Below are 12,194 nucleotides of genomic sequence, written 5' to 3'. Positions count from 1 at the left end.
AAAAGATCTCAATTTTTAATCACGCTGCCTTTACCAAAACAATATTCATACTAACTCTTACCCCACAGCAGTTGAATAAATTCATAATCGAGACATTCTCATACCTTTTTTTTTTTTTTTTTTGGAAATCTAAAATTCAATTTCCACTCGTTCCACAAAAATCCACGAAAATGAATGTATAAAACTACTCTGAGATTGTTCGAACCAACTTCGTTAATACTTGCTCTGAATAAGAATTGTAATTGATAGGATACACTACATTTCTTTTCATATAATCTTGAGAAAAAATGTGTTCTGAAAAGGAAGAATGACTGATAACACATTTACCCTTTCTGAAATTGACACTAGTAAAACTATATCAGATAACATTACCAGGACAAATGCAATATGATTATTAACCACATGTGAATAACCAACAAAAATTCGCATTTGCAATCAGAGTAAGCACAGATTCACATTGATAGGCTGGAGAAAATATCTAGGTTACAAAGTGCACAGAAGATGCTCATGAGTGGGTAAAAGCAGAAAAAGTCTTTGAACTACAAAACCTTACTATGAACTTATAAAGAAGAAAGAGCCACCACAGAGGACAGGCCAGACTGTGTATGTAAGAAACAAAAAAAAAAAAGCAGCTATCTGGATCTCAAATCTCTGAGGAAAAGAACAAACTCTACACCAGCACGCAGCCTGAGAAACAAGAGAAGCCAGAAGGTACCATGCTACTCAAAAACCATGATGCATTGTCCTCACTGAAACCTGGTGGGGTGGTGATTCACATGACCAGACTGGCTATTGATGGCTAACAAGCTATTTAGAAGGGAAAGGCGAGGAAGGAAGGGAGGAGGCATTGTCCTCCTTCAAGAAAGGAATAGATTGTGAAGAGACGTCCCTGAAGAATGGCCATGAGGAAATTGAAAGCTTTCAAATAAGAATTAGAGACCGAAGCAACAGCTTGTGGTTGTTATCTACTGCAGGCCATCTGACCAGGCAGAGACTATTGGTAAAGCCACCTTCTTCCAGCTAAAAGAGGTGTTGTGGTCGCAGGCTCTCGTCCTGCTGGGGGACATCAACCATCCAGACGCCTTCTGGAAAAGCAGCACAGTAAGCTGAAGGCAATCCAGGAAGCTCTTGGAATCCACAAAGAATAACTTCTTGAGCCAAGTAATAGCCCTTCCAGGAGTGATGCAATACTGGACCTGTTGCTCACAAACACAAGCAAGCTGATTGGTGATAGGAGGAGACTGCCTGAGCTGTAGTGACCATGCAATGGTGGAGTTCACAGTCCTGGGAGATATGGGACAGACAAAGAGTAAAATCAAGATGCTAAACTTTAGAAAAGCCAAATTCCAGCTCTTCAGGAAGTTAGTCAACAAAATCCTCTGGTAAAATGTCCTCAAGAACAAGTGAGCAAAGCAGAGCTGGCAGATCTTCAAGGAAGCCCTTTCTGAGGGCACAAATCTTCCAATCTCCAGCTCAGTAACTAAATGATGAAAGAAAGTACATATTCAGAACAAATTGTGAGACAAGATAATTTTATAAGCTGTTTATAGGATTACTTCTCCCACTGAATTAGGCCTCTTCCTGTGCAGATTTTGATGACCTTGCCTTGAAGAGAGCTTTGCTAGATCTTGTAATTAAAAATACATTTTGCATTGTCATTGTATTGTAGGTCCCTGCTGTGCTAGATGCTGTTCCATCAATGTATAAATAGCATGAGAATGTGTTGTATTTTTCTGTATTACTTTGGGTTTCTGGTAGTCTCTGGAACACTTTTATATTTAAATTTATTTATCTGTACCAGTATGCTAAGAATAGTTAAAAACAGTTAATTTTAGAAACTGCCTACAAGGATCCTTCAAACCAAAGGTCTAGATAACAGGCGACATAACAGAATAAAACCATTATTCTAGGGCTGTTCGATCTCTTATTTGCAAAGGCATGAGAGAAGACCTTTGCAGAAAAATAGAAATGAAATAAGATGAATTAGCAAGTAATGTCAGATGTGAAACTTCTCAGTGCTCCTTCACACTGGCATTTCTCAGAGCCAAGCTGCTTTTCAGGTATTTGCTGTAACAAAACAAATGAAGAATTGCCACAGAATCCTTTCACAAGGTAGTTTTCATAGGCAATGAAAGGAAAACACAGAGTTACTGCACTTCAAAACTATCATACTTCAAAATGTGTTTTGTGAAAATATTGTAGATCTTAAAGAAAAAGACAAAGTAATTTATTCTACAATTTCCTACCTGTCAAAATTAGCCATATTACTAACATATTTCTACCAGAAGCTTGAATACCATCCATCAATATACATCCAACTTGAAAACTGAAAAACACAGTCCACCACAAAATATACTCTTAAACATTAGATTAGAGTCCTATTTAATAGAGATAAAAAGGGAAATTTTGAGCCCTAATGCAGGGATCAGAAAATGTGGGGTACAGAGTACTTTTGTAAAATTAAAAGTTGTCATATATATTGTCATTATATTTAACATTTATAAGTAAAAATAATTTATATTTATCAAAAAAGAACTTCATAAAAGGAGATAATTCAAAAAAAAAAAAAAAAAAGAAAGAAAGAAACTAAGCTTTATTTTTAGTCTATCAAATAAAGCTCCTGAGCAACAAGAGAATATGAAAGCTAGCATATATGATGCAATAGGAAACGATGTTTCTTGGTACTACTATCAATAAAATTAAGGACATGACATAGATGTGTTTTGAATACTTCAGGGCACTGTCAGCCACAAGAATAGGGAGACAGTGCAGAGAGAACAATCATCTACTTCTAGGCACTGACCCGCAGTCTACAAACTCAGACAAAAAGATCCAACATACTGCACAAGCAAATTGAATGGTCTATTTCTTGCCTAGCAATTCAGCAATCTTTTACTGCAGTTTTTGCAAGTTAGTCTTGTTGCAAATAATTCTTCATGTGTTCTTAAAAGTCAAAGTTCATTTCTGAAGTGTGCTTAATCATCTCACAGATGTGCAATTACACTGCAATTACAAATTAATAATGTGATTTTTCCAGGATTTGAATTGAAATATGAGCAAACACTGTAGGATCCTATTTATCTTACCTTTTATGTTACATTCCTGGGGGATGTAGTAAAAGCAAAAATAAATTCTATGCTGTAATGATTCTACTACATTATAAATAACATTAAACAAGAGCTGATCATATTTTAAGCTTTCAAAGTCTTGAAATGGCTTCTATGTTTAAACTCTGTTCCTGTCTAAAAATGAGAACTGAGAGCAGCTGTCCTTAAATAAGCAAATAAATAAACCCACAAAAATCACCAACTCATCAACTGAAACTGGGAACAACCAAAGGTTTCTCATTCATATTTACAACTTTAAGTCTTACTATTCCTAATGTCATTGTTCAATCATTTTTTCTCATCTTAACAAGATATAGAACAAAACAAACTTATTTGAAAAAGAATGAAGAGTACTTTATCATGGAAATGCAGTCACCTAGCTGATGGTATGATAGATTAAATGAGCAGTATTACAGACTCCTAGAACGGTTTTAATTGGAAAGGACCTTAAAATCATCTAGTTCCAGATTTCAGCCAAATAAACAATACTAATTAGCAATTTTCAAGAGGAAGGCATGAATAAAACTACTGAAGTTTATGATATATTTTATTCAAGCAAATGAAGAGATTTTATTTCTACTTTACATTTTAACTCACTCACACAATCACAGTACTCAGACACCTGCATTCTGAGTGCCAGCCTTCGCACCATTTGGATTTGTTAATTAACTCAGAGAGAAAATATATACTGAGCCATCCTTACTTCCCTACTTCCATTCTAGATTCCTTTAATCAACAAAGTAACTGTAAATTAAGTTCTAGACTACTATACCAAGTACACGGTATTATTACCCATAGTAGTTGCCTTGTAGTAGTCTTAATATATAGTGTACTGAGGTGTTATACAAAAAAGCAGAACTGCCAACAATATATTTCATTCACAGTACTTTTAAGTCAGTAAACATGATGATGTTATCAAAAATCACTATAAAATAATACCAAAAATAATAAATGATTAACAATAAAACAAACAACAATAGTAACATTTTAAAATAGAAAATAACCTTAAATATTGGGTTCACAAGCTATTTTTATACATCACACCCAACTAATAACAGATGTAAAAGTTCGAGGCAATTGTTCTAGATTTGATTTTAGGCTAGGAAACAAGAATAAAATAAAAGCATGAAATGTTCAGTTCAGATGCTCAATGTTCATTACCCATCCTGCAACTCAGCTCTTTTTGTTTCACACTGCTGGACCGAGTCCACTTTCAACAGATACTAATGTTTTACACCCAGAAATATCTGATCAATTAAAAAAATAAAATAAAATCAATAAGTTAATGCCCAAAGTTCATCTCAATCACATTTCTTCTTATGAATGATTCATCTCATCAAAATATCCTTCCAAAATTTATGCTTTTAATGACGTTCAATATTGAAACAGTAATTTCCATTACTATACTATTCTAAGTTGGAATCCTACCTCCTTTGTTCTTCTCCATGTTCACCCGAAGGGACTGTCAAGCATTCATCCATATGACCATGCAACAACCTCAGAACATCCCCACCTATCAGATATCCTTTAATGAAGAGAAGAAAATAAAGTGAATCAGATCTCTTTTGTGTTTTCTTTTTTCTTTGACCTGCGAAGTTACATTAAGAAGAGAGTCGGAGGAAGGGGAAGATATCCCACACCCTGGAGATTCAAGTGAGAAGAGCTCCAGGTCAGCAAGCAGGAAAGAACAGATCAGGAGAAAGTCACAGAAAAGGGATCATATAGAATTAGTGCAACTCAGAAAAAGACTGGTACAGCTGAAACTTTATCTGCTCATTTTTGAACTCTATTTCAGAAACAAATTCCAGTTTAAATGCTAACAATACACAAGTGCATGCATTAAATTTTGAATTATTTTTGTTGTTTTTTTCTAGTTTCCTGTGAGAAAATCTGGAAAGATCTTCTGACGTTGTGTACCAAATTGCCAGATAAGCTTTAACATTGAAATGTGTCAATTTGAGAAATGTAGTGTAGCACAAACCTGAGTATCAGCTAGTAAGACACTGGACTTACTGATAGGAACTCCACATCAGTGCAGGTAGGAGGACAAGGAGAATGGAGTTATAGTGTGCAGTAACAGGTTGAAAGGTAGAAAGAGTCAACAGAATGTTTCTACCAATGTAGTTGAGGATACTAGTAAGTAATGCACTAGAATTTTTAATAACCTATCACAACAGAAGTCACCTCAGACGATCTGAACGTGCATAATGATTCCCACAGTATAAAACACTGAGAGTACATATAGATTGGTCATGCTGAAATTAGAACAAGCAAAATTGCAAAAGAAATGCTTAGCAAAAAAAAAAAAAAGAAGAGAACTAATGTGAAGGGTCAGTGTTTTGTCTTTTTAAAAAATTGTACACAAAACTTCCAGGGAATAACAGAAGGACCTTTAAGATTCTATTACAGAGGAAATACGCTGCAAGAATCTAAAAATCATAGGGCTTTCCAGAAAAATCAGGATGTTAAAGATGAGTTTCTCTTCCTGTGAAACCAGTATTAACTCGGAGATCTTCATTCTCTCATGACAGAAGTTACAGTATCAAAATAATAATAATAATCATCATCATCATCCTAGCTTTTAAACAGAATAAATTTTGAAAGTTGTTCTATACTGTCTCTCTTCATCTTTTCTTCTCTTTCATACTTCTCAACTATATGCTCCTCACAAAACCATTCCCACTCAGTTCCTAGGATTTTATATCCTGCTTCCACTCCTCTCTTCTTGAAATCAGGACCAAAACAAATCTTTTAAAAACCTGTGTGAATATAATTTTATTTTTAGTAAAGTTAGATTTGAATTAGCTCTTCAGTATTTAGAAACAATGATGTAGAAAGCCACCAGTATGCTTTTCAGCATCATTCTCCCTCTGTTTTTAGAATATTTGTATTTAAATACTCAGTTTAATTAATAAACGTAAGAGAAACCTCATTCTTATATTTCAGTCACACTTGGCAGAAAAAAATTGATTCCTCAGGTTCTTCATTTACCATCAGTCTTTCAACAATTAGAGTAAATCTTACCTTGGGCAAATTCACTTCCTGAACTGATTGGTGCTACACTCCAAAGAGTCTGTTGGAAAGCTGCATCAACATGTAAGCTACCATTGCCATAGGAGAGATGCTAAAAACAGGAAAGGAGAGACTTTTACTGAGGGTTTAATTACAAATCTCATTGCAATTACAGTAATGGTATTAAACACTTTTTTTTGTTATATCATACACACATTTTTCCTGATTATAAATCAGTCAGAAAGACAGAACTGTATTCAGGAGACATTGGAAATAAAGCTAGAAAACTAGTACAGTATATTTGCCCCCCCCCCAAAAAAAAACCAGACACAGATTACGCAGAATGGTCAACACTTTTTGGATCTTAGACAACTGCAAACACTCTGAAGAACCAATTATTAAATGCTGCAGGGATCTTACACCAGTGCTCTTCCTTTTGTACATAATAGGATTTTCCACGAAGTCTGAATACTATAAGGTGACATTAATCTGTATTTTGGGTGTAACTCAGCACTTAAAGATTTTTTGGCTGCTGGCTTCCTCAAGTCATTAGATCAAAGACATAAAATAATGAACTTTACAAGGCACATGAGGGAGTTTCGAAAATAAATTCCTACAGAAGTATTTTATGATACAAGTTAATCTGAAAATACTTTTCCCTGAAAGATTTGCTTACTGCCTAAGAATTCAATCGGTGCATTTCTTTTTCTGTGAATTCTAAGAACTTTGTTTTTAGCGTTTGCGTGATTTTCATCTCCTGCAATGCATTATTGTCTCAGAAATCCTAAGCTCAAGGCATATTAGCATATTATACATCACACCTATGCAAAGCCTTTGTCCTTCATCATTCTATTGATATACCATAAGGACAATAGTATTTGTCTCTGTTTCTGTATGTTGTGACCAATATTAACATGTTTGGGGTAGAATCGTTAATAACATAGAAGACTAACGTGGCAGTGGAGGTCAGAAAGAAGTAGATTCCCAACAACATGTGTAGAGTCCGTTTTGGCTGCATATCTTCTGACTGCATGCAGGTGTATGAGATAGCACAACAGCTTATTCATTCTATACCTGGTACATTCATGAACATACAAAGTAACAGAACTCACAAATCCATTTTTTTTCTACTACACCAGTGTCACTCAACACATGCAATAGAGGATGTTTAATGAGCAAATGACCACTTTCACCCTTCCACAATTACACAACTTCACCAATGGCAGAATATGTCAAGAAACTACAGCACACAGCACACAGCACACCTCCAGTCTCATTCCTGCTCTTTTATTGTTAGATTTTATCTAACTAAGATCACTTCGCAGAATCCAAGCATCACGACCAAGAAGGAAGTTACTTTTTTTGAAGAACATATCATTCCGGGTGAGCAGAAGAGGAAGAGGATAACCTCCATGTCACTTAGATCTGCCATCAACAGCGCAGTTATTGTAACTAGGTGCTTTGTACTGTTAACGAACTTATTTTCACACACAGTGGTATCAACTGAATTAACGCTAAATGTTACAGATAGAACATTGAACAAAAATTAATCTCCGACATTTCTCATGACAGTACCATTTATTTTTATCAGTTATTTTCCCTCCAATTACAGCTCTGATTATAACACGGATGTCTTAAGTGAAGAATTATATTTTTTCTATGTTTGGAATACATTTCTTAACACATGACCACCACAGCAGATTAACCACCACAGCAGTTCTTTTCTTTCCCTTACATCCCTAGATTGGTTGCTGAATCCTTCAATATGCAAATGAAGACATAACAAGATTCCTTTGACTATGAAGTTCTAAATTTGTTCCCTGAACCCCATCCACAGCAAACTATGAAATGAAGCCTTGACCCTCTAGAGGAAGCAATTTGTCAATGTATAATCAAGAAGTCAATTGGGTCACTTGCATAGAGAAGGGGGAAAAAAAAAAAAAAAAAGAACAACAAAAAAAAAAAGAACAAGAAAAAAAGATGCCAACCTCTTTGCCATTACCTAGATTTTCATGGCTATATTTCAGGATCCCAGCATTGTAGGAAAATAATCTGCTGCCCAATTAATTCATTATGTAATTTATTTGGAACTTATCTGCTTTGTTTGCTACTTTCAACAAAATAAACCTGTCAAAAAAAAAAAAAAAATGTGTAATGCAACATTCATGACGTATAGATGACACTCCGCATGATCTTGAGCAGCCTCCATATCTTGCAGCAGCTTGCTGTCATCTATGAGGACCACTTCTGGTACATGTCTTTCAGATATGAAGGAACAATATTTTCAGTGCAGAAATATTTGGGATGTGGGAGTCCTGATGCCTATTCTAATCCTGCTAGCTTTCACTGTTAGAGGCAGGTTCTCCAGCATCCTCTCTCTCCAAAATTATTCTCTCCACACGTGTCCAAGCTTAGCCAAAAAGCTAAATTTGTCTTCCCTGACAGCGTGAAAATAATCTCCAAAAATAACATTTAACCTGTCACAGGTTTCCAATATTTCAGAAATAAATTACAATACTTTATGAACACAAGTAAACACACTACAGCCTAAGTGCAGTTTTTCACATTTAAACTCAAAGACTAAAATCTCCCAGAATACTACAGGTTTCCAAACTGAACTGGCTGTCATGTTATGAACTCTATGTTGCTCTATAGAAAAGTAACACATCATATCTCTGTTTCCAAGTCTTCTAGAAGAGCACAGCAAATTCAAGCTCACTGAAGAGCTAAGGAACCGAAGTAATTTCCGTAAGAACCCTTCAGCAATGATTGCAACAGTGTAACTGCATCTACGTCTGCAAATAACAAGATGATGCATTTTCAATTTTGCTATTAGTATGCAAGAAAGGAATACACAGATGCCATGGAGAAAAGATGCAGGCTGTACTTTGGAAATACAAATTATTTCAACTTACATATTCTTTATGCCAGAAAAAAATATATTTTTGATCTCCAAAACATGTGTGAAGTGGAAAACAAAGACAGCCAATCTTTTCTTCAGTGTTTCTCTTGGCTAACGTGTGTTGGTATCATGTCATCTGGCAGTATTTTTTTTTCTATCTGCACATTACATTATTATGTCTTCAGCTTTATTTTCAGTGTGTAGCCAGGAAAAGGATGAAGTTCAATCTATTTCTTCTCTGTACTCAGATTTTGACAGCCCTTGCTGTTCTTCCTTTCTCTGAGTCTTGAAGTGATTGCAGAGATCAGGACAGATTTCAGTTTTGCACCATTATAAGCATCTTTTCTCAGAAATTCAAGAGCATCTGGGAAGTTACAAGTTCTGAATGGATACATTCCCATAACAGGTACATAAACAAGAAAGCACAGCACAGGTCTCCTTTTATTAGACAACCTGAGAGCAAGCAAAGCAACAGAGAGAGATATCTACCTCAGAGATATTTACATCTTGGCAAAGAAGACAAAAAAACACATCACTGTCTCTATAACATATAAAAATAAAAATAAAAGAACAAATAGAGAAAAAACAAGAATTTAATTCCCTTTTTTATTAGAAAAGGACAAAAAATCTTCAAACAAAGAATAAAAAGAGGCAAGCCTCAGCAAAAACCAAAAATTACAAAGATGCACTCTCTAGAATCTGAAACACGTTATCTTTCTAATTATCATTTATATTAAAATTTATAACCCAACTCAACAATGAAAAAATATTTTGTAAGTAACTCCGAGTGTTTATACTGATGTTGTCAAAATAAATAAAATTATCCAGTCACAAGGAAGAGTTATTAAAAAGAAACAGAAGTGTGAAACTGTACCAGTCCAAAATTTTTGTCATTAGTTTTTAGTGTTTATGTTTCAAAGTGGCAAGACATTTATATGTGCTGAAACATCTATTTATAGATTTAAACAGCTTAAAGAAATATAAACGAAGTTACACTGTAGAAAAGAAATGGAAATCCAGATTTTGTCCTAAAGCAGAAAAAGCCCAGGAAATTCCATATCAATTTTAAGTTCTAAAAATATCCTGTTTTCTTTACCTTACTCTAAAGTGTCTTTAACAGCTGGATGGTAAATCTGCAAACAAGGAGAACTTTTCAACTGATAAGGGGAGAATAGCCAGCACTCTACCAACCCTTTTCAGCTTCCCCACACAGCATAAAGATAATGTCAGCACTGAGAGAGTAATAACTGAAGCCCACAGATGCACAGAAACTTTCATTACAAATCAAGCACCACATATTCTCTAATGCACTAATACATGACTGGCAGCAGGCAAATTGAGATGCATGGCAGGAAAGCAGAAAGACTCCAGAGAAAACAGATAGGGGCATCTGCATTTTCCTTCTTTATATTAGCGCGCCTTATGAGCTGTAACCACTAAAACAATAGACTCACAGAATGATGTACTGCCACGGGTTTGAAAGGATCCCAAAGATCACCAAGTTCCAACCCATTAGATCCCAAAGATCACTAAGTTCCAACCTATTAGATCCCAACCCATTAGATTCCAAGCCATTAGATCAAGTACTAGATCAAATTGTCCAGGGCCCCATCCAACCTGGATTTAAACACCTCCAGGGATGGTGCATCCACAACCTCTCTGGGCAACCTGTTCCAGCACCTCACCACTCTCTCAGCAAAATACTTTCTCCTGACATCTAAGTCTCCCTTCTTTAGTTTCAAACCATTCCTCCTTGTCCTATCAGTATCTACTCATGTAAAATGTTGATTTCCCTCAGCTCTCTCAGCCTGTCCTAGAGAAGAGGTGTTCCGCCTCTTGGATCATTTTTGAGGCCCCCATCTGGAAACTATCCAACAGGTCCACATCTCTCCTGTACTGAGGACTTCACACCCAGATGCAGTACTCCATGTGAGGTCTCACCAGTGCACAGCACAGGGACATGATCATAGAATCATAGAATCACCAAGGTTGGAAAAGACCTAAAAGATAATCCAGTCCAACCGTTCACCTATTACCAATAGCTCCCACTAAACCATGTCCCTCAACACAACATCCAGCCTTTCCTTGAACACCCCCAGGGTCGGTGACTCCACCACCTCCCTGGGCAGTCCATTCCAGTGCCTGACCACCCTCTCTGAAAAGTAATACTTCCAAATGTCCAGCCTGAATGATGACCTCTCTCAAACAGCTGACCATGCCTCTTTTGATTCAGTCCAGAATACAGTTGGTTTTCTGGGTTGCAAGGGCACATTGTTGGCTCATGGCCAACTTGCCATCCACCCGTACCCCCATGATTCTATGACCATTTCATTACAGTTGTGCTCAATCGTCCAGCTTGTATTGATAGTTGGGGCTGTCACAGTCCAGGTGAACCTCACATGGGTCTTCACCCAGACCTGCTGCTCAAGCTTGTCTACGTCTCTCTGGATGGTAACCTGTCCTCCAGATTTATTGAACACACCACACATTTTGTTGTCATTCACAAACTTGCTGAGAATGCACTTGATCCCACCAGTGATGTCACTGAGGAAATGCTGAAGTCCACTGATCCCAGTACTGATCTCTCAGACACCACTTGCTATAGATCTCCATCCAGACATTGAGTCATTGACCACTAAGGTACATCTGCTACTACCATTCCAAATTATTATCATGTATTATGATTAGAGACAAGTGCTTTCATTAACTAAATATTACTAATTTTGCAGAAACAAACATCAAAAATTAGGAAATATCAAATTAGTCTATAGAAACAGAATGACATGATCCCATGCGATTTTTTCCAAGGAACTGCTGTCTCACAGAATTAATGAGGAATACAGGATAAAGGGACTCATTTCATGAATAGATGTTTAGCATTTTGTTTCCTCCTCAATCTTCAGTCTGTAGCTGCACACTTTATTCAGCATAGTCAATTTTTTAAAGTCTAGAGAATTATTAATTTCCTCACAGGCATTTCTCTTGCTACAATAAATTACAGCACTTCAAAAACAAAACAAATACTAATGAAATCATTTTCTCAAAACCTCAAAGGAGTAGCATGATAGCACCATTTCCCAATGAGGAGTAGATACACATAGCTTACACTAAGAAAGTTTCATTAACCTAGAGTACCCCAATTTGAGACTGCAAAAACAGTTTATTAACAGTAT

The 12,194-nt window shown here is 36.1% G+C and overlaps 1 protein-coding gene across 6 annotated transcripts in view; it reads right to left on the bottom strand.

The window, feature by feature from the left end:
• Positions 1–12,194, bottom strand: part of RYR2 (ryanodine receptor 2) — a 342,228-nt gene that overhangs the window by 183,952 nt on the left and 146,082 nt on the right. For all 6 annotated transcript variants that reach the window (XM_048936711.1, XM_048936713.1, XM_048936712.1 and 3 more), the window contains 2 exons: positions 6,132–6,231; positions 4,536–4,632 (listed from right to left, as the gene is read on the bottom strand). In XM_048936711.1, the coding sequence (XP_048792668.1) occupies positions 4,536–4,632; positions 6,132–6,231 (197 nt within the window). The remainder of the gene's footprint in view (positions 1–4,535; positions 4,633–6,131; positions 6,232–12,194) is intronic.

Source organism: Lagopus muta, chromosome 2, assembly GCF_023343835.1.
Source record: "Lagopus muta isolate bLagMut1 chromosome 2, bLagMut1 primary, whole genome shotgun sequence".
Lineage (NCBI taxonomy): Eukaryota > Metazoa > Chordata > Aves > Galliformes > Phasianidae > Lagopus > Lagopus muta.
Note: the sequence above shows the minus strand (reverse complement) of the source record. Positions and strands in the feature narration are given on the sequence as shown.